The 27,472-nt window shown below is 42.0% G+C and overlaps 1 protein-coding gene across 1 annotated transcript; it reads right to left on the bottom strand.

Moving 5' to 3' along the window:
• Positions 1-74: 74 nt before the first annotated feature.
• WNT16 (Wnt family member 16) lies at positions 75-14,817 on the bottom strand. Its single transcript, XM_032106820.1, has 4 exons — positions 14,632-14,817; positions 14,286-14,533; positions 12,078-12,364; positions 75-5,589 (listed from the first exon to the last, which is right to left on the bottom strand). Exons 1-4 carry the CDS (start codon positions 14,715-14,717, stop codon positions 5,125-5,127), a joined length of 1,086 nt encoding a protein of 361 aa, XP_031962711.1. The 5' UTR covers positions 14,718-14,817; the 3' UTR covers positions 75-5,124.
• Positions 14,818-27,472: the final 12,655 nt, after the last annotated feature.

Here is a 27,472-nt window from a genome sequence, read left to right as displayed (position 1 = left end):
CTTCATTCTTTTGGCTTTGAACGCCAATGAATATTTCATCTTCAAATCAAAAAGTTCAGAGTTCCTCTACAAAATTAAATGGAGAATATGTGCCTTTATTAGCTATCCCAGTTGAGTAAATATATCATGATTCTCTTAACCCCTTAAAGTTGCAAAAACCTTTTAAAGTCTGCAAAAAACTTTTTAAACAATTTTAAAACAATAAAATGGTAGGATTATTTTTGTTACACCTTAAATAACTTGATTCTTAAAATTTTGATGGAAATATTCCTCTTACTCTCTAAGGCATGTCCTCACAGCTGTATGCTATCATATTAAATAGGACTCTTGTCAGATATTTAAAAGTTGTACTGGAGTGGCCACACAAATGGGGTATCCTTGCTGTTGTCCATCGTCATGACCTATTCACTTGCTGCAAGATCTGGCCATGCCCTCTCTGCCTTGAGTGGGCAGGTTACAGTATCCTGCTGCTGAGGTGAACTCTCTGAATTTTATCAGCGAGGCTTTCTGGTAATCTATCTGCATTTCATTTGAGTTGCCAAGCACAAAGATGACTATTCTGGCCTCTCCAGCTGGTGGTAGGAAATCAGTTGCAACAATGAAGGTGTTTGTACATGAATACCTGTGTGTGACAAAGCTCCAGGATCCATATTTTCCTATATAAGGTGATGGGAACATTTGTAGCATCTTGCAGACTTGTTAAGAACCGAGCAGCAAGGGAAGGGAAGAGAAAGCTTTATGTTTTGAGGTAGACATACCCCACAACCTGTGAGAAGAGAAGGGGGAAGGACACAAGAAGGTTTCAACTAAATTTTGACCAAGGAGCCCCCAGCTGGGATTCAAGGCAGCTGAAGATGACTTCGGTGTAAACCACAGCTCTCAACTGCTTTATTAGTGGTGCTTTATATGAATTAACAGGAGTCCTGAGAAAGAAACTGAAGGGGGTCTCTTCAGTTTTTCATGTGTCTTCAGTTTTTCCTAGTGTCTTTCATGATCCAACTTCTTCTTTTTTCCTCTGGAAAAAACAGACCCCTTTACAGCCTTAGTTTCCTGGTTGCCAGTTTGGAAAAAGCTTTTATTTTGCTCAGCATGTTTTGCTTTCCAGAGGTCTTACTGTGGCACTTAGTTTCCTCAAACATTGAAGTGACTGCTAAATGCTTGATGTGTATGTAATGTCTCCTGAACTGTTTGGGTTTTCTGCAGTCTGAGTGTTTTTCAAGAATAGGTGTATTAATAAAATTAGAGGCCAGGTGGGTAATTTCAGAAGGGGAAATTGCCATCATAAGTGCTGACTGACTTTCCTGTGTAAGGATGGGAAGGGCTGCAGTCCCTCCCTACCTGACTTGGGTCATGGCTAAGGTGGAGACTAAGCAAAGGACTTTTTATTGATGAAATCCTCTTCAGTTTTAAGGCTGTAAGGCCATAGCCTAATCTTAATACAAGTGGCCTGCAAAAGAAACTTGAAGAAACCTTTGAGGCTAGATGGGAACTTTTCCTGCTTCAGCCTCAGGTGTGAGAATAGCTCTTGACCTGTTCAGTGATATCGTGGCGTGTCAGTGGCTCCTGATGCTGTACAAGGAATACAAGGGACCCTGTTTCTCACCATCTGAGCAACAGGCCAACAGGGCACAAACACCTGAGCTCAGCTGTGTCCTGCTCCTGCCTCCCTGGGGGTGAAAAAGTGAAGAATGGCAAGAGAGAACATGCTCTACTTGAAATGTTTCTTTGCATTTCTGATAACATTAGTTTAAAGCCACTTTTAATTCCTCCTTGCTGCCTCTGTAGTTAGCCCTTTCAACTTTACAAAGATCTAAGGCATCCTTCATAGACTCAGGTTGAAACAGATTCCTCAGATATCTCTTCCTATGCTTAACTGTCCATCTAGCTAGATTGGCTCATGTGCCATCCAAATCTTCTTAGCTGAAAATTAACAATTACTTTTCTGCAAGTTAAAAATGGATGACTCTCCACTTGGGTATCTTTTTACATTCTTCCTAGCCTTACGTTCCCCTCTCTAGAACATGCAAACCAGTTCATTTAATCTTGCATTTCAATTGCTATAATCTCTAAATCTGTAATCACCTGTTGCCTCAAAGGTCTGTTCCTTGCTTATGGTGTTGTCCATAGCATGATATAGCTACAGGCTCATGCAAAACCATGAAAAAAGGCACTCCAAGCTGAGGAGGAATTGTGTTTCCTCTTTGAGCTTGATGGATGGTAGTGGAAGAGAGTGCTATCTTCTGTGGAACATAGCTTGCAAATGTTTTTTTCCTACCAAATGCTCCAGCAGTCTTCTCTAGTTATCCTTTTCAGCCTTGAATATTTCAGCATTGTTTTTATCAGTACAGCCTCAAGTTCCCAGATCTTGGCAGCTGAATCATCCCATTGAAAAACTTGGTGGAGGTCTTGATTTATTACTTTTATATCTTAGTCCTCATAGATGCCTCAAAAGGACCTAACCCACCATGTAGATAACTGCACCTTGTGTTAAGTTTTGTAGTATATTAGTTAATAAAATTAACACAGTCTCTTTATTATCATTTGAAGAATGCAGATATGAAAACTTTGTTTCAGGGCGTTGGAAAGATCAGTAGGCATCAGTACAGAGCACTGTAATAGTCCAACTAATTGTCTACTATGTAAAATGCACAGAAATCACTCCATCCTCTGGGAAGTTTCTGATCCCTGAAGGCAGCCAAAGCAGCTAATTAATTCTGTTCCTCTTGCTGATCTTGCACTACAGTGCAAGAGGTTTAGAGTGTTTCTTAGCATTGTATTTATGAAACAATCAGCAAACAGGAAAAAAAAACCCAAAAGCCAACAAACTGCTGAGCTCAAGTAATATTTCAAGGTTATTTAAATGGTCAAAATTGTATTATCCCAGCAGAGAGTATGATACCATTCTGTCTGAACTTAGTGCTGTTTAGTCATCTCCCATCCATGCTGCCAATCAGTCCTGTGGCACAGCCTGAAGAACTTGTAGGTTTACTTTCACTGCTGGAAGACTGAAACAACCTGGGGTCACAACTGTCTCTTCAGGGTTTTCCACCATAATGTGTCCTCCCTATCCAAGTTTTCACAGAGAAGGTGTTGAAACATCCTGTGACAGTGCCTTACTGGCATGCTGAGCACCTTTCCCACAGACAGCAGCTTTTGTGGTCTCAAGGTAATAATTTGGTCAGACCAATGGGTATGGACTGGCCAAATGTGGAGTAAAGGTCCAAATAGAACCAGCAGATAAAGGACTTCATTGTTGCTGAACTGATGTTCCTAAAATAATCCACATAAGGCGGTGAAATACCACAACACAGAAGGATTTCCTTCTTCCTGACCTACACATTCAATAAAGACAGTTCAGAATCTGGTCACCATCTTTCCTGGGAAAATAATTGACAACTAGGAAATTGATTCTTCAAAGTAACTTTGAAAGCCTCAGCCAAACTATCCAAGTTTCTAAAAACTGGCTGTTAGTATGGAAGAAGTTAAGGGGTTGCAAACCCTTCCAGGTTCCCTTGATTTCAGTGGGAGTACTTACTGCTGGAGCTGGGATTTCAGTGTTTGTAAAATGCATTTAAGAGAATAATCAAAAAAGAAAGTATGCAGAATACTAATTAACTGACCATTTAGAAAATCACAGTAAGTTTCTCATCAGTGTATAGTAACTGCATCAGTTATAACCACCCTGATGGTAAAAAACCCCAACATTTATGCAGTTCTCTGACTAATTTCCCCCAGCACATGCAAATAAAAATCAATTAAAGGCTACTACAATATTAACAAATATCTAACCAACAAATCTCAAGAGCTGTAGTCTTATCACATTAGTTTTGGAAACCTTTAACATAGCTTCCATAATTTAAATATTTACAAAATATAAACTTTCTTGTCTTATCAAAAATAGTTCTTTGCACAATTAAACAACAGTAATCCTTTCACATGATGCTTTTTAAGCCAGGCATTAAATCACTGCATAAAAATAAACAACCTTTCACAGATGTAAAATAAAATCAAGCCAACATATGGAGGCAGAGAAAATGTTATCATTAACAGTTTAAATATTTTAGTGTTGTGAGCCAATCCATAAATTACATTGTGCATTGAACTTACTGAGGATGCAACCTAATGAAAAATTCTAGCTGCTGATTCTATAAAGAAAATATGTTTTAAAAAATCCTTTGCTTTATGGCAGATTCCTTTGGGCTAAATCTCATGTGGTTAATTTTGATAATGATGGTGAACCACCAGTGAGATGGTTGAATGTGGCAGGTTATTGCATAGAATTCAAGAGTGGGGTGATGACCAGCTGACTCACAAAATGTGTGCTCACATACTGAGGAAATGCCTGCAGGGGGTTTTATTTCCTTCAAATATCAAACTCTGTTTCTGTCCCTTCTCAGGCCTGACCCTTGTGTATTTGAAGGACAGCCTGTTAAAAATCCCAAGGTTGCTATTTGGCACCCCATTCACATTCACCAAGCTGTGCTTCTGCCTCTCTCCCCTGGGCACAGCTTGACCTTCCCTTTCCAGGCAGACACTGCTGAGCTCTCTGCAGTCACACATGTTCCTCAGTTCCAGACGCAGATTGCCGAACGCCTGCAAAGCAAATGCTTCGTGGTCAACAGCTGAACTCTTTCCCTATCTTTGTGGGTTTTTCTGAAGTCAGCAGAAATGAACTATCTAGTGGATCCATCTCGTCCCAGTTTTAAAAGCACAGACATAAGGACTATATCTAATGTGTCTTACGGACTCTCTTAACTCTTCAGTCTCTGGCTAATGAGATCTTGAGATTTCTCCACTGTACCTACCCACCACATGGATCTTCAGGATGTTGTGGCTCTTAAATACTTGAAAAGTTTAGCATCTGTCCCTGCTCATGGAGTGACACGTTCAAACATGTCATCAGGAGTCCTTTTTGCTCTTTAAGCTGTCCCCTCATGCAGCCTGATGTTTACTCAGCTGTTGTTTCAGTCGCCGCATGCTTGGACTACCCGTTGTCCAGCAGTACCTGTTCCCCCTGAGGCTGATCCCTCTGAAATCTCACATGGTAACTGTGATTGCTGCGCCTGCGGGAGCTGTGTGCACCACACAGGGTGGATGGTTTGGCCATGTTTCCTGTACTTCATCTTACTTGCAGGTGTGCACGTCAGTCATGGTCTCACACCTCCTGCAGCGCACGTAGCAGCACCAGACGAACTTGCACTCGCACCTTTCCACGTGCCTGACAACGTGGGTGTTGTACCCGCGCCCACAGCACAGCAGGTTACAGCCATCAGGTCCCTGCGAGGTGCGGTTACATTCTCTTCCCTGAGTTCCAGGGATCCCCAATTTTTGGTCTTCGACACAGTAATTGGGTGATTTGTTCACATAAAGCAGGTCCTCTTTCCCAATTGGTATTTTTCTCTGGCTTTTCTCTTTTCTGCGTAGCTTTTTTTTCAGTCTGTCTGATATTTGTATGCTGTTTTCATACTTATCCTTTAAAAACCGGCCAACCTTTTCAAAGGAGGACATGGTTTTCCAACAAGTTTTCACAGCACAGGATCCAGAAACACCATGACAACGGCAATCCACAGACATCAGCTTTGCTACAGCCTGAAAGTAAAGGGAGAACAACATTTGGATGCGGTCTTTCATTAGTAATGCTGCCTGACATCGGTAACACAGAGGTCTCAAAGTATTTGATATTACAGCTGCCATTGCCATTTCCATAACAGGGAAGTCAGACCACATGTTAGGAACCAGGTTTCCAATCCTGGACCCCCACTACGAGAGGCATGATCTTCAGACGTGCTCTTCATTTGCAGTTTGCAATGGCCATAATGTAGCAACATTGAATCACAACAATGAAAGCTGTGATTTCTGGATGGCTTTTCATTCTGGAGGATCCTAAATACCTGAAGTGACATGTCCTGTGTTGCTCCTCCCACTGCTGGAATGCAGAAGGCTCTTATGGGTGAAAGGGTCTAGCGGGGAATAGCAGAAGGGGAAAGCAGGGATAGGGCAGGTCACGGCACCCCTCCTATGCCGGAAAACACTTACTGGGCAAGTAAGTGCCCAGTTGCGTTGCCTTTTAAGGGTACCTTACAGCTACCAAGAAGATCACTAAACATTCACAACCCAGTTTGTAACTAAGGCCACAGGAATGGCTGAGGTCACACAACAGTGGCTGGGCAACCACTGTGGCTCAGAACCCAAAGCAGCACATCCTGGAGGCACCTCAGGACAAACTCTGTTGGAGGAGCAGGAGGATGGCCACGTCTCTGAGCTTCACAGAAAGTCTGTCAAAAGACCCGCCATGGCTTAGCAGAGGTGTCTTCAACTCAGATATTCTGTAGTAAATCTTGTGTGCTTCTCACTTATAGTCTTAAGCCCTCTTCTTTTAATTTAGGCATACTAGTTCTAGTATGGGTTCCTAGTGTTTCCAGTTTCATAATGGCTCTATTTAACACAGTTAGATAGTTGCATTCATATTACTTTTATAATTGTCAATGTTTTAGCAAGGTTTCCACAGTTATTACCAACACTAAAATACTTTTAGATGAGTTACTTTTCCATGCCCATGCAGAACCAAGGGCTGGGCTGAACAGTAACTGTCTGACCAACAATGGGAATCTGAAGCCTGTGTTAAGCTTTTGTAACACACAACAATTTTGGCTCAGTTTATAGGAGATCAAGCCTCAAATAACTGAAATCCGAAAACAAGCAGTAACTTTCTTTATCTGAGACTGATTCAAACACTCAGCAATCAGTACAATACTTACTTCTCTAACATGTAATAGTCATAGTATAAAATCATACAATTAGTCTTGTGACAGCTCTCACATTAGAGTTTGAAAAAGGCACTGAAAAATCACACATGTACAGATGTAGCACAAGGACAAGATATCATAATTTTTGGTTTGTTTTACATTTCCATTACTGTACCTTCTGGAGCCATCCTGTAGACTCATATGGGCCATTGGTTAATAGCGTGGAAAGCCCAAAATCTTCCATTTTACTGACCTTTCCCAAAGGAAAGCAAATCAAAAGCAATTGGGAAATTAAACAGTGAGTGTGGATTTTAGTAATAAGTTTGTCTTGAAACTTCTCGTGCATCAAGGCCAATGCATATTCAAATTAATCCTCTTTGGAGGAACAACTATTTAGCAAAACATGGGGGAAACAAAAACCCCCAGCACCCCAATGACACAATATTTGTTAAATTTCATCCTAAACCTTCGCTTATCCCACAGCCTTCACAAATATTAACTGCTGTCAATTTCCGTCTTTCTCAAACTGAATTAAAAAAACAGAAGACAAATCTATCACCCTCCTCTGGTTGCCCCTGAGAAAGTAGTGTCATTTATGCCAGTTCCTAAGATTTGATTCTGCAGTGAGATCTGAGACTGGAAATCCTACCGAGCCCCACTGGCCCTCTGCAGGACCAGAAATAAACTCTAGTCCCAGACTCCATATTGGTAGCTCAGGCAGCACAAATGCCGTCCTCAAAAGTTCCAAAACCAGTCAAGGCACAGGGTAAATCAAATGAGCTATTTCTAACCTATGTGCTAAACTGGGACTTTCCATCGTGGTGACTGTGGTCACCGAAGTTTGGGATGAGTCCAGCATGGTTACTCCATTGATTTCAGTGGGCATTGAGGCCTCCTGGCACATTCTGCCCCAATTGACACAAGCCTGAGCTGGCATTTGCATAAATCTCTACAAATATTAAACACATGACCAAAATGTTTGCTTGGAGTCACATCTCTGGTGAATAAACAGGACCTATTTGTTGGTGGAGGTTACTAAGGAAGCCAAACACGCAAGACATTCACAAAAAACGTTAGCAATAAAGAGCAGGCATATGCCCTGACCTAGGACAGCCATTAGCCTTTGCAAACTACACCTGGCGAAGAGATGCACCTGCACAGGAGATACTTCCACATGCTGTGGGCTGCTTTTGCAGTTGGAGATTTTTCTGCACTACTGGAAGAAATAAGAACATTGCAACAAGCAAACTCTCACCCCAGAGCACACAGACTCTTTCAATGGCAAATCAACTGCTAGTTAATACTGGTAGATACTTACCATCTCTTCTACACAGACTAGTTTCTCTTTAATAGACAGACTTGACCTTGTGCTCATATCTCAAGAATCTGTCAATAAGGAAATCACTGCATAGTCAGAATATTAATCATTAAGATGTAACAGTGATTGAGGCAGATGAGATTTTAAAATCCACGGACAGAAAGTCTGTCAGAAGACAGATGACCTAATGAAAATGTGAAGCAAAAGAGAAACACAATATCAAAAGATAAATTTTACACACAACTTAGAGAGAATTTGACAGTATTTTTCCAGTTTTGAATGATTGGCTATTTTCATCAAGTAACTAGAATTTCAAATTAGTTTTAAATCATATCGTGCGTATGTAATCCTTGTTTTCACTGCAGTACAATAAGGTACTTACTAAGGGCAGAAGGATCCAGAAACTGTCAGAGGAAGCTCTGGACATGTCTGCTAAGGTGCTAAGGGTGAGTTACTTCCATGTGGGCAAGTAGCCCAGCAGATGATACTCAGAGTCTTTCTCTGAGGATGAATTAAACAAAAATAGAGGGAGACAGAGTTTTGAAACAGGAGCAGAAACTGATGTTGAAGTCTTAGACTGATATCAAAATACAAAAATGCAGCATACATTAGCAGTGTACGGATGATCAGATGAATGCAAGAACTACAAATGTGATTCAGTGTGTTGCTTCCCAGCTGCTAGGTTGGGCAAATTTTCAGCCTGGACTCCAATATACTTTGGGTTGCCAGCACAGGGAAGTGAGACTTTGCTTTGTCTGACCATAGAACATGCTGTTGGATCTCAGTCTGCCATGTGAACTTCAATGAAAAAACTCCCATAACTGAACATCTGGCAAAATTTAGGGACTAGGCATCTTCTCCTGATGTTGCAAGGAAACCTAAGATGGTGCCTGTAGAGTCAATGTGGCCTTCTGGTGGGACACAGCTGCAGCACACACCTGTGTCTCAGCAGTGCACAGGGACTGGGGTGCACAGTTACTGGGACCACGACTTCCAGGCTGACTCCACAACCAGTGTTCTGTTTCACACTTTCGATGCATAGGGTGAATCTGTTCAGTTATTCATGAAATAGTGAGAGGATTCTCCCTGTAAAACAAAATTTCATGGAGAACTTCAGAGGAGCACTGTTGCAGAAACCTAGTGGATAGATGTGTCGTTCTGAGCAAGCTGGGACAGGCTTTCTTAGGTGGGTTATAGAACTGACTGATAGCTTGTGAGAAATGATCAGTGTGGAACTGATCTGGGTCCACAAACGCTGTGGTCATCCACAAGTCCATCTGAGCCATTCCTCTTGGCCCTATTGCCACTCAGTCTTGGTGGTACAAGCACAACAAGAGTGCAGGGTTAAGTGATGAACAGGGATGAACACTGCTCTTTTTTAAAAATAAACCTGAGAGAAAGATAATTTTTAAACTGTCTTCCTTTCACTGATCCAATGCAATTAACAGAAAGAGCAGCACAGGGTGGGGATCTGTGGCTACAACAGACAGATGGGCAGAAAGCAGAGACTGATTTGCAGCAAAGAAGAGTGTCAATGGAATCACGGTTTGCATACCCTCTAATGGCAGTTAATGCTTAATATCTCCAAGTTAAGCTTTCTGTTTGCAGGCACTGTTCTCAGCTGTGAGACAAGGACTGCCAATATTTGTTTTGTAATAGGAACCGATGCGTGTAATCAAACGTCCCAATTTCAGCCACTGGTAGAACTAATGTGATTATTCATGAAGACAAGCATGTCCTACCAGAGGTGCAGCACTTAAGAACAGTTCCAAACTGTTGGTGAGTCTCTTACCAATCCACAAATGTCAGTAAAAACAAACTTTCCAATGAGCCAGGCTTTTTCAATGTGAGAACACAAGTCCCACATCAAATAAATTTCCACAAGTGGAAAAGTGAGCAATTTTTCCAGCAGTAAAATAATACTAATACAATGATAGTGAAACCATAGTGCCTGACTCCCCACATCCTTTTGTATGAGGAGCAGAAGAGCCCAAATCACATATGCACATCTAAGTACTGAAAATTGCTGTGCTAAGATGATGAATGTTTATCTTGTAGCAGAATAAGGATGCAATCTGAATCTTCTGAGAGTCAGATAGGTGGACAACTCAAAAGACACACAGTTTTAAAATTTTTATATGTTGATATGATACGTATGAGATGTGGAAGTGTAAAATAACATTTTGTACTGAAACAGGAGACAAACAAGAGAATTCTGCACATACCAGTTCTGTTACTAACTCCAAACAAACACAGAAGCATTGTCCCTGTTAGACTGCTCTTGCAAGACACCAAATGATACATGATAGTGTTTATTATAAAAGGTCATAAGATATCAAAACATCCTTCTTGTAAGCCCCAAAACATGAAGGTCAACATTTTTCGCATCTCCTAGTTAAAATTTGAAAATACAAAAAGGAAGAGTTATGCTAAAACTTCAGATAATATTGTTTCTAGAAATCCCAAGTACCAACAATAAACATTCTTTTTCATTCTGGACAGTGATCAAAATATTTGCTTTATCCTACATTTTGCCATTAAATTACAAAGTATTTATGCATGGAAGCTGACTATATATTTCTGCCTTAACTATCTCGCTCTACAAACATGATAAACAACACTTTGGTCTTTCTTTAAGGAAATAATAATTTAATCTTCTGTTCCTCTTATTAACATTTCCTACTACAAGATACCAGTCACCTTTCCTTGGAGATGATTTAGCTGACTGGCATCTGATTAAACTCACAGTAACTGTTCTCAGCATTTACTTAGGTTTAAAGCTTGCTTCATCTACTTCAGTTATGAAAAGGGTCTATGTCATAGTACCACAGAATCAAGGAATGGTTTGGGTTGGAAGAGATCTGAAAGATTTTCTGCTTTTCCAGTTACTTAGCTTAAAAGAAATAACACATATTACCTGTAAAAATTCAAATTAAAGTAATTTTCAATTATACCAGTATCATTCTTACGATGACTTACTATGGCTATTCCTTGTCTATGCAAAGAGGAAAGTTGATTACAGTTAAACCCACTGGTGCTGCTTCTAGCTACAGGAAATTTTGGAGTTACAATGGAGTCCATCAATATGTGCAGTCAAAACCAGAGGTTTTCCCTTTCTTTTTTTCCCTTTAGTTAAAGCTGTGTCACTAAATAGAACAGATTAAAAGTATTATGGGCCCAGAGAGAGCCATTAAAGTTAAAATCTCCAAGGTAAAGCAAAGAAAGTTATTTTAAAGGAAAAATCAGAATCCAAATCTCTGCCATTCCAGATGTAAGCTCCAAGCACTAGATTACAGGTTCACATCTCCCTGTATAGGCTATTTCTGCCCCCATTTTAAATCCTCTGCAGGACAGGAAGGAGAATCCAATGCCACACAGCAAAACACACGCTTTTCATCAGCAACCCTGGGTTGGAAGTCCTTTGGGCTGAAGAAAAACCATCTAAAGTCAGTCTCCTTTCACTTTGATGCATGTCCTAACCAATGAGCTACTTTGGAGGTGTCATTTCTATCCCATGTTCTTAAAGAAAATATTAACTCTTGATTTCCCCTCTGACAATGTTAAACTTGCACTCTCAGGTGTGGACTGCAGACTGAGGATAAGTAATGAGGCCTTGTGTCCAGCTGGCCTTCTTCTTTAGTGTTAGAGAGAATTAAAAATGCAGGTCATGATAGTAACAGAATAATCAGTGACAAAAATCATATTGTATTATGCTAATAACAGTACTATTTCAATTTTGCAACTGAATATCAAATATCTAATTAAGATAAATATATTATTTAAGCACTGTAGATCTATTACTTACTTTGTGGATTTTATTTTAACCTACAGAGATTAGTTGGTTAAAACCAGCTCTGATTCAGAGTTTGCGCATGCTTTCTTTGGTGATGTTACTGCTGTTCTTGCCACTGGCCCCATGAATACCTGCAGCCAAGGACCCGCCTCCTTTGGCTGATGCCATTTTGCCAATGAAGGTGATCAAGCAGCTGCTGCCATATCTGAATGACACCTACCTGCCTTCCAGCCTCGTTGTTGTGCAGGTTCATCGCCACCAGCCCGCTCCCGCTCTTGCCTGTGATGTTCTTGAAAGGCACGTCCAGGAACTTCCTGCTGAAGGCCATTCCATAGTGGATATCGTCCGAGCAGCCGCCCCAGTGCCAGCCCTCGGTGGCCGAGCCGCCGTGCCGCAGGGTCACGTCGCAGGAGCACTCGGTCATGTTGCCCGCGCTGCACGAGCGCGTCACTGAGTGCACGAGCCCCGCCGCCGTCACCGCCGAGATGAACGCGGTCTCCTTCGTGCCTACACAGCAAGGCGTGGGAATGTTACTCCCTAACTCCCTCCGACTACCTTCCTGGGTGGGCCGTAGACAGGGACTTTACAAGACAGATGATTATTAAAGGAGAACAGTTACAAGTTTAAAGTCATCACAGCTTAGTCTGTAGCGTTAACTTGTTCAAAGCAGTGAATGTTCACATCCCAAAATGACTTCAGGGCCTCCTCATAAGACCATGCTATTAATGGTGCTGTTTCTTGCTACTTATACCGTGCAATTTTTGGTAACTTCTTTCTAAATCTGATTAGGAACTTTATTTGCCACAGAAATTTTCAAGTCAATTAAGTTTTAGTAACAAATAAAAAAAATCAAATCCCAAACTAACCACATTCCAAACCCCTTACTCTCCACTCTGCTTTTCACTATTCATATTGATTTGAAGAAGAAAAGGTTAGTTTAAATCTCAGAGAAGTTGTCATGATCCCAGGTTACTTTGGTATAGGGCCAAAACTTACCTCATGCTAAATTTAGTAAACATTGATGTTGTTATAATTCACAAAGGTTGCAAAGAGCCCCAAAAATCTTAAGCCAGGCAGAAATCAGGCTAGTACAAAGATTGAGGCCATGTGCTTTTCCTAGAATAAGCTGGCCATGGGAAAGACAGCAGCATGAAAGGCCTTTACTTGTTAGACTATATCTCAGAAGAATCACGGAGGGACCTGCCTGAGCTTCTTACACCTGTCCCATTCTCTGAAACTTCTGGTATAATGTGGCACAGAGCTTTAAACTGTGTTAAGCAAGGCATACTCTAAGAAAATTGAAAGTCAGTGAGTGGTTAATAAATGTAGCTGAATTTTTGCTGAAATGGGCCAATTTTCACTGTTGTAAAAACCATTTCCAGTCTCTCAAGTTCCTGCTCATGAACAGGAAAATTCCTGTTTGTTTCTTAGTCTGTGGTGCTGGTACCATCATAAAAGGCTTCCACAGCACACACTAGTGAAGCTTTGTAGGTCAGCGGTGCCACTCATTTATGGGTCTTCAGGAACAGTCCTTCCTGTTGAACAGAAGGACTAACATACGATACATATAGCTCCATACAGTGGGGAAAACTTCTCTCGTTTTCTTTTTTTCCCTTTCCTTTTTGGAATATGCATCACTTTTTATTCCTTACTTTATCTTTTCACGATTAATGCTTGAGGGTTTTACACAGTTTTAGTACAAAGTGAAGATTGTGTGAACACCAAGTGAAGTACCACAATACTTAAAGTCACATTCATCACACAATCATGACCAGGGAGCTAAATAAAGTTGCAGAATCCTTGCAACTTGCAGGAAAGCTTTTGGTGTGACATTTGATACAAAAAACCCATCCTTGTTTCAGTGGAAATTCCAGCAATCCCATAATTATTCTATGCAAAAAAAGAGCAGCTTTGGTTTTGCTGTGCCGATCAATACCACGTAAGTTGGCACATATGATACATTTTAAGGCATTTTACATTGTATTTGGTGCCTTGAGCAGACTTTTTACCTGCAAGTGACCTTTTCGAAATATCTATGTTGTAAGCCCACTCATTTAGTAACTATGACACAAGGGCATAAACCCAGCCTAAGTAAGTCTAAGAGCAACATTTCAACATAGTTAAGTGGATCTACCTAGGGCAGTATCATCCACGGACGAACGATGCAAAAATCACAAGAAGCAACAACAACGTTGCAAGCACAAGGGCAGGTTTCGATTGCTGGGTGCGTTCCGTGTGCCTGCGGTACCTCCCAGGACGGCTGCGGTGCCCGCCCGTCCCGGCTGTGCCCGGCTCTGCCGACGGGACGCATGGACGGTGCCCGTCGCCGCCCCGCGGGGCTCCGTGGCCACGCACACCCAGAGCAGCTGGGCAGCCCCGGTCCCCCGCCCCGCCGTGCCGGCAGCGGCCCCGCCGGGCGGTCACTCACCGCTGCTGAGCTGCTGCCCGAAGGCGGTGGGGGCGGCGGTCCCGCGGCGGGCGGCGGGCGGCGAGCGGCAGTCCCAGCGCTCGTGTCGGAACTGGCTGCGGCACTCCTGGAGGCCCAGGCGCGCTCCCTCCCGGATCGCGGGCACCAGCTCCGGCTTCTGCTCGCACAGGTCCTGCTGCCGGCGGCTCAGCGGAGGGCTGGCGCAGCCCGGCTTCTCGGGCCCGCCGGCCGCGGCGATGCCCAGCCAACTGCAGAGGCAGCCCCCCGTCAGCGCCGGGCCCCGACGGACACGAGGGGACGGGCTCCGCGCAGCCCTCCCACCCCGACCCCGCGCCCGGCTACTCACATCCAGGTGCTGCCGGCGGCGGGGCAGAGGGCGAGCAGCAGCAGTGTCCGCAGCAGGCACGGTCCGAGGGGAGCCCCGCGCCCCATGGCAGCCGCATCAAGCCCCGCCGCGCAGCCGCCCCTGCCCGCGGCCCGGCCCCGGCAGCAGGGACCGAGGGGACTGCACCCAGGGGCACCTCCCTACTCGGGTTTCCCCCCCTCGAGGGACAGCGGGCAGCTGGCGCGGCGAGCCCGGGCCGTCGGACGGCCCTCCTGGGGAGGCTGGGCTGGCAGGGAGGGCGGCAGGAGGGGACACATCGGGAGCGCTCGGTTCCCTTCAAGGTGAGAAAGTTGGGATTGATGCTTTCCCCGACTCCTTCCCCGGCCGTGCCTCCCCGCCCGTGCATTGGCCGCCCGGGGGCCGGGGCGGGCCGGCGCGGGCTGGGCGGGGGCGCGGCGGGGGCTCCTCTGCACAAAGCACCCCTCCGCACGGCTCCGCACGGCTCCGCACGGCTCCGCACGGCTCCGCACCGCTGCGCCCGGCCGCGCCCCTGCGGTGCTGCCTCTCGGGCTGTGAGGCACCGAGAGCGGCTGCGAGGGGTGTAGCGGGGTCCGGGTGCGGCAGAGCGGAACTGCGGGCAGAGGAACCCGTAGGTCTGCAGTGATTTAATCCACACAAATGAGAGAAATGATGGTAATAGATCATAACATTCCCCACACTTTTAATTCAAATTTTATAATGCTTTAGCAGTATTAGCTGAGTCAGCATCAGTATTCATTAGGACAGCGTTTGTTCATTCCTGTTAACTTCAGTGAGACAGTTTTATCAACTGCTACCTCGATTGTTAGTCGTTAGTTACACATTGAAAGCCAATGAGTCAGCTAGCACCTGATGGAGAGCTGGTGTTGGCACTCTGGACTTTCAAGTCCTCTTTGATCACAATATATCGCTGCTTCCTTCTGTGTAAGCAAAACACCTGCACTAAAAATAATCTGGATAAAAAGGCAGATCTTTAAAACTTTGATTTGACGAAGTTGTAAATTAGTGAAATAGCTCTTGTTGACTGACAATAGCTCCAAGTGAAGAGCACAATAAATCATCTCAATGACAAATGAACATTTTTAAGAGTACAACATGTTGGGAAGTCATCATGTGCTGTTCTCCCTGCCTTTCTTCCCCATGAATGTGCTGAGATATTTTAAGAGCACAGTCTGTGGTATATTTAGATCTATAAAATTATGTTTCCTTCCTACTTCATGCTCATGTATCTGCTCTCAAAGGGTCTCCAAAGCATCACCGACTCTGGTCAGATTGCTAACGACCCCACTAGTTATTTAAACCTTTCAATATAACTTGTTTTCTCTGTTCTGAATTTTAGTTTAGAGAACATCTGCTTGTGGTTGCAGAGGAACTTAAGACCAGAGTGAGGGAAATGGACAAAGGACATTGGAACACAGGGTACCAGCCATGAAACAGGCCTGAACCAGCCAAAATGTGTGGGCTGTGTCAGAGAATTATCTAATTATTCCAGGACACATGGTTCGTTTTATCCTCATTGCTGTTTCCTGCCTCCATCTTCTAAAGTTAATTCAAAGCCTTGGTCTAGCAGACGTGGATTCCTTATGTGCTCCTTTATCTGCTCTATGCATTTATCATCCACTCTGGAGCTGTTTTTTCCTGCAGGTTCTTTAAACTTCTTCTCTGTGTTTGTTTGTTTGTTTTGATTTTGTCGTTGCAGGGTTTTTTTTATTTTTAACTTTTTAAAGTTAATATGGATCTTTTGGTTCTAAATTCTTATATGTGAATTTTTCTATAGTAGATACAGAATCTTATATGCTAATAGCAATGTAAGATTTATACTAGAAAAATATTGATTTCAAAAATTTCAGTCCTATTTGTAGCATTTCATGCATAGGGCCATAAATAAATAAATTACCCCTCTGTTGGGTTCCCATGGGGATCTGATTTTGTGTACATTTTTTGGTACAATCATCTTTATCTAGTTAGGGAAACCATTTGATTGCATACACTGTAAGGTGAAGCACTTGAAATTTGCAGGGCTGATGCTAAACAAAAAATAATATTAATTTTAAGGGACTTCTTGAGATCATTCAGTTCAATCTCTAGCAGTGACTGGAAGCAAACTACATTTTTCCATGACCATCTGATTTAAAGAAGTTTGGGTTACTATGTGTTTGAATCCTAATCTCCCATCTGCATTTCTTCCCATCTGTTTCCCTTACAACCACTCCCCTGTTGCTGTCACAGCCAGATTTCCCACTGGATCCCCATCCTCTCCCCTTCTCCTGCCTTTTAGCTTCCTGCCTTCTATTTACACCATCCCTGTGCTTTGTTCCCTCCAGCAATACTATCTTCCCCAGGCAAAGGCAGCACATACAGCACTACTTCTGTTAGTCTAGAGCTCTGTGTCTGTGTAGGTCAGTTGGCTACTGAGAATGGAAGGGCAAGCACTTCGCACATTACGTGCTTTACAAAGCTGCAAAGGGGAGCAGTTTAGAAATGCCTTGCTGATCTACCAAAATTTATTGTAATTTGGCAAATGTTTCTGAAGTCTGCAATTCTAATTCACTGATGCTTCAGAGCCTTCTGTGCTGGAAGACCATTCACTCCATCACAAACAGCAACATGAATGGGATTCAGAGACAGTGAAGAGGAATCCAAGCCAAGGTCAAGTGCCGAGCTTCAGTGAACAAAATTTACTATAAATCAGGGAAGATAAATTTGACTTACTGCTTAGATTGCTTTCTTTGGCCATGGTGGGGCTATCTGTGGCCCTTCATACTAAAATGCCCACATTTTTTTATTTTAAAAAGAAGATAATCAAATGTTGACAAAAAAAAAAAAGAAAGGAAATGTTTCTAAGCAGATTTGTATTTCCTGGCTAGATATTTATTAATTTAATATTTAATGAACATTAATGTGATCCTGACAGAGTCAATTGCATATACATATATATACATATAAAAAAGATGTATGACTCACTGTTACATAAAGAAGTACTCTTGCACAGAATCTGTGTGAGTAAGTTTCACTTCACAGATAATGTGCTTCAGAGATAGGCCAATTTTCTCTTTAAAATGATGGTGGCTCGTGCTTTCACTCTAATCAAGGTTTGTAATCTTATTAGATATAAGTACATACAAAGTCAACTTCTCCTAAAGAAATCACCACTTTTGAAAGCTTTGTTCAAAATATTTTCCTTCTCCTGGAACTTCTTATGCCCATCAGAGACATGAGTATGACAGAACAAATTGCACTATCCTACCCGTCCATACAATGGGGTCATTATCCCCTTATCATATAAAAATGAGCAGAAGAAAACCTATATCATGTTATCTCTTCAGCTATGACATTTGTCACGTGTGGTGACCAAGCTCAAAATCTGTACTTCTAACACAAAAAGCGTGCTTTCAATCCCCCTCAGCTCTTGGCTGCATGATGTGCCATCACTCTGGGAACTGCAGATGTGCCGAGTCTTTGCACTGAAGGAACTGGAACCTTGTTAGCAAAATAGTGGTACCCAAGCAGAGCCATTGCACCACAGGGGTTGTGAGACTACTGTACCCTCAGTGAGAAGGGACATGAGAGATGTGCAGTGACTCCCTGGACTTCGGGGCAGGGGTCCTCATGCTCTTGGTGCAGTGCTGCCTCACAGTGCAGCATCTCTCTGTCGGGGCATGTCTGTAGACAAGTCTCAGGAGTTCAATAAGGTCAGGCTGGAGGTAGAAGGGAAGTTAGGAGAGGAAAACAGAGATGGCCCTTCTCCCCTACATAGCCCTCCAAGACCCCTCTGCCTCTTGTCCAGAGGTTGAACGTTATTGCTGTTATCAGTGTATTATTCATTTTGATACTTATACCTGGAAGTACACACTGCTGCTGATTCAGACCTAGCATGCTGAGTTTACAAATGACTGGGACAGCAGTTGAAGTGCATCCTGTAGCAGCATGATGTCAGATGGAAACTTCACAAACAGACCTCACAAACATGTGATGATTCCAAAGATACCCCTGAATATTGTTTATAGTAACTGCACAACACGTATACAGAACCACATTTTGTATGTGCATGGATATATAAAAAAAAGGGAGTAGTACCCAGAAGGTGAGGAAAGAGCATGCATGCTTCTCACAATCCCTTCTGTCTTTGCCAAAGGATCCAGAAGAAAACTAAGCTTTCTGGAGCCCATAACTCCAGATAGTTGCTGAAACAATTGCTGAGCAGGTCTTCTGGCAATCTACATCTACTGGTGATGTGCTGCCAGAAAGCTGGGGCTTAGAAAGAGAGGACTCAGTCTGACTTCAGTCTGCTGTTTCCTGTGGTCACAAATCTGGAGGTAGTGTCCTAAGCTTACCAAAATTTACACAAGTGCTTGAGAATTGCTCATTTTTGGGGGGATCCTGGAAGCACGTATGGGTTTCTTCTGAAGTGCTGCGGGCAAATTCTGTTCTCTGACATGGACTAAGTGTAGGTATTTACTAGAGTTACTCCAGAGAAATACTTTCAGTATGCCAGTATTAAGTAAAATTCTTTAAGGGAATGCTGTAAAGACTTCAAAGCCTAGTGTGAAAGACGTGGGAATAAAGTTCACTTATTAATTCTGATTTCACCCAGACCTTACTTACCAGTAAAAGCTAAAATTAGTAGTAAAATTGTATTTGATAACAGTGCACCTTTATGCCATCAATTAATTTCCCTGGTTGTTTTGAGGATGGTGAGAAACACTCTTGGAGACAGGATATAATGAAAAAAAGGAATTTTTCACTGACTTAAAATTTGCTTAATGTTTTCTTCATACTGAAAGCAAAATCATTTAAAATTTTTATTTTTTGTTTTTTAGATAAAGTGTATGAGATTAGAGTTGGTGCTGCTGGCTGGTGTTACAGAACTTCTGGGAGGTAATTGTGGAGTTTGGTGAAAAGACTAGCTCAAGTGCATGGAAGAATCCAAATTACTTCAGTGCAGAGGGGACATCTGGAGATATTCCTTATTTAGTTTTAAATCACACTCCCCTGAGGATGTAACACCACTGCTTTGTTGATGTATGTGTAAGCTTTATACAGAAGTTCGTGGGATAAGCAGGATAAGATGCTGTGTGTGTGCTCATGCGTGTCCCTGGTGTGCACAGAAGCAGCATGCTTGCTCCCACGGAGGTCGCGGAATTGTAGGTATAGTACAGGTAGAGGAAGGAGGAGGAACTGCTCCCCTAGGAGCAGTGCTGTCTACAACACAATTTATATTCCCGCCCCAACTGATAATTTGCATTAACACTTTCCACAGGACTCTTTCATAGACAATGTTATTACATCTCCTAATAGACATGATTCACATGCACAGAACTGTTGCCATCCTGTGATGAGACAACTGACATTCAGAGACCTATTTAATTTTCTGGTGTCAGATGGGGCATCATCATCAAAACTGTGATCAGGTCCTTGGTTTCTCATTGCTAATTAAATTTCTAATGAGCTGCTTGTCATTTGAGTGACGATAATGATAGAAGCAGAAGAATCTATTCTGTAACTGTCATAATACAAAGCTGTATTTGTTATCTTCTCATTAATCGAGGTATGGATGTGTGCCTAATTTGCAAAGCATTTGGTCCAGTGATCAGACTAGCACCACACATATGGATTTACCTCCAAGGCCAGTTTAAACAGAGGAAGTTTAGGAAGAAATGTGAAAGAATGATATTGTGTCAAAAATCACAGAAGTCGTCCCTTTCTACCTGTGGTGTGGTGGTAATGGGAAAAAATAAATTGCCTACTTTTTCAAGTTAAGACCCATTTAAGTTATAGGACAACATTTAAAACATTCCAAATTCAAATAATTCATTAAACGCTTCCCCCCCCCCCCAATTTCAATGATCTCTCCCATTTCAGTGCATCAACTTAATCTTTTGTGTCTCATCTTTTTTTCTTTATATCCCCAATAATCCTTGCTTCATGTCTTGCCCCATTCCCACTTAGCACTTTTTGACTGATAAAAAGGAAAAATATTAAAAAATTAAAAACTTATATGGCTACATTGTGGATAATCCAAGGCCCATGTAAAATTATATCTCTTCACTGGTAATGAGCACAACAGATCTTAAAAATCAAGATGCAAGAAACTCCCTAGTAAGAAGGCAATCTGCCCCTTCATAAATGTTCATTTTAATGTCAAATGACTACAGGATGCCTTGCACTAGCAGGTTTTATAAGACAGTCAAAAAGTTTGATTGGGTTAGATGACAAACATCAAATCCTTCTTTGAATCTTACTATATCTTGCTCAGTCAGTGTTACATGTTACCTGTTTCCTGAGCCACTTCCTTATTTCCTCTCCTCAGTGATTGCTTTCTTCTCTCTTTCTAACAATTTTTTTTTTGACTGGGCCTGGCACTGGAGTATCTGAACCCACTTAAACTTTTTAACACCGTTGTCAAAGCAAGTCTTTCAGCTTTGGAAACCCTACCCTTATTATATTCCTGCAGCTGTGATATTTCTCCACTGTTGCATAAGGCACCGTGGTTTAAAATGTGGTTTAAAATGTGTGTAGCCGTGGGCAAGATGCCAAAATCTACAGGGTTTAGGCTGTCCCCAGCTAATTGAACTCTGCTAAACTGGCAAGTTATCAGAGTAACTGGGGTTTGACATCTCAGCAACCTCGTAATAGCATTGATGTAAATCATGCAAAAGTTAAGGCCATGGGCATAAAAGGGAATAGTTTTGAGTTATTTGGGGATTTTTTTTGTATTTTTATGCCTTTCCCACTGGTAGTTTCCTATTGTGCTTATAATTACTTGTTTGAAAACTTCCTTTTACTCCTGTGTTCTGAGATGTTTGAGCAGCTCAACAACCACAAAAACCTCCAGTGACCACCAGTGAAAGTGAGGTCAGTGTGGAGCTTGAGCATCTACAATTTCCCCTACTCCTGTGAGGAGAGATCAGCATTCCTTAGTATGGCACAGGCAGTATAATCATACCTTGGGATTCATCCTGCAGAGTGGGGCAAGGCAGTCTCCACTCCAACCCTTTTCAGGAGATAGTACAGCCAGGTAGTCTTTGCTGGAAGAGGCAGGTGGGAGGTACATGGCCCAGTATTTCCCTGGAGAATCCAGGTGATGCCAGGACTCCATAAACACCTCTGATGGAAGCATCTCTGTGCCTTAAAAGTGCAGCGGTTAATCCTGACTCTGAGAGAGGAGCTGGGCCATTTATCACTCCCTCTGCCTTTCCTCACTGTCCTGCAGAGACAGGGCTGCTGCCCAGATGCCTGGAATCTCTTGCTTGTTGCAGTTCCTAGGGTATGTGAAAGATTCCCCAGAAAAAGTGTAAAGGAGCTCACAAACACAGCTGTAAAATAAAGTGCCACGGTGCCATAAATATCTGTTTTTAATAGTGCACACAGTATTAAGTTTCTGTCCTGAATGAACCAATTATTTACAGCCTGAAAACCAAGTTAATGACATCTTCTGTCTAGAAATAAGCATATTTCTATAGTTTCAATACACTCACAGCAAATGTTTTCAACCTTTGTTATTGCTCAGAAAATTTAATTATGTTGTGATTCAAAATTTTTGTCCCTTTTAGGTAGTGAAGGACAACAGGCAGGACTATCAAGTCCTTTAATTTCTCATTTTTTTAAATATAATCTGTTTTATTTTGTAATTATCCTCAGCAATGGCATTAGAATGTGCTCAGGATCATCACTCTGCCCCAGCTGTGCTTGGTACTTTTGCATGTGAGAGTCTGACAGGTGCTTCATTGCTGTCACTGATTTTGTTTTTTAGTATCTGTGGCTATTTCTACAGAAGTGATTAGGAAATATTTTTGGATAATGAACTTGGAGCGTAAGCTATATGTTACTCCTCAAAATTGTTTTCCAGTGCCAGACATCCCATTATCTGTGTTTTAATGGAACATACATCCTCTTCAGCTGCACTCTGAGAGGTGTTATCTGCAAGGATCCAAGAGAGTCCATTTGGTCATGGACAAACATCATGATGATATACAGCAGGCCTGGTCCACACCAAAAAAAAGGGATAATAAGCCTGTTTTCCAGAAATGGCTATCTTTAGATCTTTACATCATCTTGTGTTTTCCAAGGCTTGTTACACTTCAATATCTGTTGGAACAAAGGGGAAGAAAGCCATAGGGGCTTTCTATTTTTATTATCGCACAGATGACTTGGTTAGCATGCAAATCCAGTATCTCTGTGCACTTCCTGTTTATCTCATCCTCAGGCTATACAGGGTATCACAGCATGCTGGCCAATAATGTAGGGGATTCAACAGGAAAGATTTTTAGACTGACTTGGTGATACTTGACTTGTACTTTGAAGTACAACTTAATGGGCACATGTGATTAAAAGCTTTCATGATTGTAGATGGAGCTTGAGTGTGTGATTCAGGTGCAAAAATACATGAAAGAGAACCCAATATAAATTGTTTTATTGCAGCTGTCACAAATTTTATATTATCACAGTTATGAAGAACTTGATGTACTATTTTTATTTTTACATTTGAGATTGAAGATGATACTGTTAGCAGTGTCAACACTAATGTCTCCTTGTGGTAAATGCAGAAATTGAGAGTTAAAAATATACTGAGAAGGCAAAACAAAAATATAAGCTGAACTTAAGGACAGAGAGTAAATAGTGATCACTTACCTTTACCAATTAGAATTACTTGTACTGTTATGAACAAGTACTGTGGTGGCAAAAACTAATGCAGCATAGCTCAAAGGGAAGACTAAATACAAAATGTTAAGTGAATCATATGTATTAAAAATGGAAAGAAACATATTCTCATATCTGATGATAAAAATCTTCAGAGCTTGCAAACATTCCAAATGATCTCTATTTTGTATCTGTTGCTACTTTCAAGGAATAAATGGCACTATGTGTACAGTATAAATAAAGCAGAAAAATAAATGTCTGCTGAATCAAGCTGTATCAGACTGTATTTACATCATATAAACTTAACAGTAAGTGTCTACTGGATCAGTTCCCTGCTGTAATTTTGGAGGACAAGGATTCATTGTATTACTTGTGGCTATAGAAGGGCTGTATATTAACTTTGAATTTACCTGCCTTACAAAAATAAGCAAATGAGCTTAAAAAATATATATATATATATAATCGGATGTAAAACTACTCCCTAGCTGCAGAATCTGTCACTTTCAGAAAGTGGCCAGGAACTATGGAAACAACTTTTTTATAGAGGTAAGCTTTAAGACCCTTAAAGCTGTATGCTGAGGTGATGTGTTACAAGGGGGACTGCTTTACAGTATGACTCTTGAGACCACTTATGCATGTGTGAGTGTGAGAGTTGGTGCAATTTACTGACCAAATCCCAAATCTGCCATGTTACGGGAATACAGCTCCACCTATTTAAATCAGGGGTCTCCACCTCAACAAAACAAAACTTTCCTTCCTTTATTACACTGTCCCTGTATTAGAAGCAGCTAAAAAGGAGGACATGGCTGTGTAAATACACCGTTTAATTTTGCTTATACAAACGCAGGGGGAGGAAGATAAATAGGTGGGACACATTTCTGTGAAAATAGGAATTTGATGAAATTAATTCGCTAGAGAATAAAATGAGGGAGATGAAGGAAGAGATGGATCTCGTAAGAGAAAATGAAAAACTGAAATGCATTCCCACCTTATTTTAATTTTTGACTTCTTGTAACTTTTACTTCTAACAGGTTTTATTTATGCAGTGGGCCTGTATAAACATAGGCACGTTGTCTTGCTCACAAAGCCTTCACCACTTGCCCAAAATAAAGCTGAGAACTGGACACTAGTCAGCAGGCTAAGGTGACGTGTGGAGATTGGAAAAATGAAGTCGGTCACTTGTTCATAGACAGGGGAGGTGGAAGGGGAGATGAAGAAGTAAGGAAAAATGATGGAAGTGGAAAAGAAAGGCTGGAAGATTTTAGTAAGGAATATTCAAAGAAAGTCAGGAAAAGGAAAAGACTGGGATTGTTTTTGTAAGAGGATGACAATCACTTGTTTGCAGGACTTGTCAAGATGTGCCTGGAGAACCCAAGAATTCCTTGCATGCAGTCATGTTCATAAAGCATGTGCGCCTAGGTAAAGCACGAGAAAATCTGGAGAGCTTTGGGCTTCAGAGGCTTGTCATTTTCTGGCCATCTGGAGGACCTTTTTGGGGATCTTTTCAAACAAAAATATAACCAGTTGGAGAAAGGAGTCTAGACATGAGAAGGTCCACATATGGTACCTATGTGCAAGACACAGCATTATCTGCATCCTTGGCTAGATGGCTGTAAATTATCCATGGATCCAGGAAGCAGATGCATTGATTGTAGTTGGATATGTGACTGTAACAGGGCATTTTCTTAGGTACTTTTATAGCAGTTGTCTCTAAATCTGTCAAAAATAACCTGGAAGGATACCGAGAATTTCTGCTGGGTATCTGTATTTTCTTCAAAAGTAGTAAGATATCATGCATGAACAAGCCAGGATTGGATTTTAGATTCCTATTTCAGCTTGCACTGCCATCAATATTGTTGTGTGGTGAGAAAAAAACCACAAATACCCCATCTGAAACAACAACAAAAAAGTCCAGGTCCTTCAATGTTACTTGGTGAAAGATTTGAAGACACAAATCGCTATTTGAAATCCACTAGTGTTGTGTCATAACATTTTTACCAGAGCCCTTGTAAATCAGGCCTTGATTTTTCTTTCATTTTATAGTGCAGTGTGCTGCCACTTGGACATTAGCCGTACTTTTCACTTCAGCAACTTGACTGTGGCTGAATTACTGTCAAACCCTTAAATGTTCCATAGGACTTTTCTCCTCAGATCTTCTATGCTCTGTGTAGAAAGCCTTTGCTCAGCAGAGGCAACAGCGACCTTAACCAGGCAACAAATAATCAGTGTGGTGTTTTCACTTACAAATATCCCAGAAAATGTGTGGTCAGGATGATGGAGAGGGACAGGATGATCCCAGTTTCCCCAAGCCCCAAAAGGGGCACAGACCTCGTTATGGCTGACAGAGCAAGGCTAAATCTTACATTCCCAGGTGGAATAAACTGAAGCAAATCTACGTCAGGTAGCATCTCTTTGAACAAGAGAAGTCTTGCTAGATGTACAAGTGCTGCCCTTGTCTGGCATATGGCAGTCACTTTGCTTGCCAAAAATTGGACTGTGCTACTGCACTGACTCTCTTCCAGTATCTGCAGGACATATTCTGTAGTGTGGAGATGGTGGTGCTGTTATTTGGGGATTGAGAGCTTACAGGCAGCTCTGAACCACAGTCAGACCTCTCCACAATCAAATTATTGTCTAGAGTTTGTCTAGTCAAAACTAGAAATGACTGTGAACCTGAAGGCTGATATTCAGTCCTTCACACCCTAGGAAATAACTCAAGTGCCCAGGCTGGAGGAGCATGGAAGATGGCATACCAGATACAAAATGTGGTAATTGCAGCATTGTCTAGACAGACGCTCTGCTCCAGACTGGCTCCTGTGGAGTGACAGATCACTCATTTCAATTACTTGCATCTCTACTGAGTTTTAATTAACAGAAGTGTGAGGAGGCAGGTGTTAACTTGTTTTATAGATTCATTATAGTCCCTCGGGCTCCCTAGACACAGTTAGATATAGTTACCAAACATTTAGAAGTTCCTGCTTCTTACCCTTTTCATCTCATTTACGTAGTTGTACTTGTAGCAGGTATTTATTCACATTAGGGATATTACTTTGAAGCCAGGCATTTAAACTGCAGGAGCTGAGGACAAGTTCACCAACAGCACTTCAGTGGGGAAGGATGTGGTTTGTCTGCATCTAACTTGTGGAGGTGTTGCCAGCTCCCTCCTGGCTCCAGCTCTCCATTTGCTTTTCCCCTCTATGTCTTCAAGGATGCTACCACTCACCCCCTGTCATAACTGCTATCTCACAGCTACCCCACTCAAACCATCTGAAATTGCACAAGTTAGTTTACATGCTACAATTCACAGAGGTCTCTTCTATACTGTTTTGTTTTGAACTAAGTGAGGTAGAGAGCAATTACACGAACAGCTATAAGCCACGCACAGAGCGGTAGCGTTGGGGGTGTATTTGTGTGTGAGGTGCAGAGAGATGCTCAGGGCACTAAATCCTGCATAGAGCCAAAATTGGGAATGTAGCCAAGGTTAGACTAATTTTTTGATGCCTATTAGACATTTTTCCTGCATAGAGGTCAGCAGGTCCTACGTTACTTGGGTTCGCCATGCACTTCTTGTACAGAAGTAAGTGCTAGAAGCTGGGGCCCTCAACACCAGCCAGGTACCTATCTCTGAATATGACCTCTAAACTTGAAAAAGAATCTCTATTGTTTTCTACTGTTTTTTGGTGCCTGTCAGCTTGGCTTTTCTCACAGAAACAGAGGCATTCACCTAGCCCTCTTGTAAGGCAACAGGTGGAGATTTGTTCTTCATTTACCCAGATGAAGGGTCTTAAACCTGTATATCCTATACTACCATGAAATGTTCTGCTCACCTGCAGGACTGGCTTCCCTCTGACCCAGTGCACTGTTAAACGCACAAGCAGCTCCAGGAACAGATGCTGAGAATGGTTCACATTATCCATGCTGGAAAGCATGTCCTGGTGATGGTAACGGTGGCCTTGTGATCAAGATCCTGCAGTGAAGGAGCAGGAGGGAGATGTAAAAACCTCTCTTACCTGCATAATGAATCCCACAGCCACATCTCTGTGGAACATTGACATTCTTCTCTCAAAATTTTATGTACCAATCAGAAAAATCTGAGTTGCTTTCGGTTCCCTTTACAGAAAGCAATATTGTAGAAATAATAGACACCTCTAGAGAAAAATTCAGATTTTGGTCTTTCTGTGAT

The sequence above is a fragment of the Corvus moneduloides genome, chromosome 4, assembly GCF_009650955.1.
Source record: "Corvus moneduloides isolate bCorMon1 chromosome 4, bCorMon1.pri, whole genome shotgun sequence".
In the NCBI taxonomy this organism is placed as follows: domain Eukaryota; kingdom Metazoa; phylum Chordata; class Aves; order Passeriformes; family Corvidae; genus Corvus; species Corvus moneduloides.
This window is presented reverse-complemented; position numbering and strand designations above follow the sequence as displayed.

Excerpts from the sequence above, each read along its gene's own strand:
- WNT16 (XM_032106820.1), bottom strand. The coding sequence starts at position 14,717 with ATGGGGCGCGGGGCTCCCCTCGGACCGTGCCTGCTGCGGACACTGCTG. Across the intron at positions 12,365-14,285 it reads CGGGCAGCAGCTCAGCAGCG|GCACGAAGGAGACCGCGTTC; the intron begins GTGAGTGACCGC and ends CTTGCTGTGTAG. Across the intron at positions 5,590-12,077 it reads ACAACGAGGCTGGAAGGCAG|GCTGTAGCAAAGCTGATGTC; the intron begins GTAGGTGTCATT and ends CTTTACTTTCAG.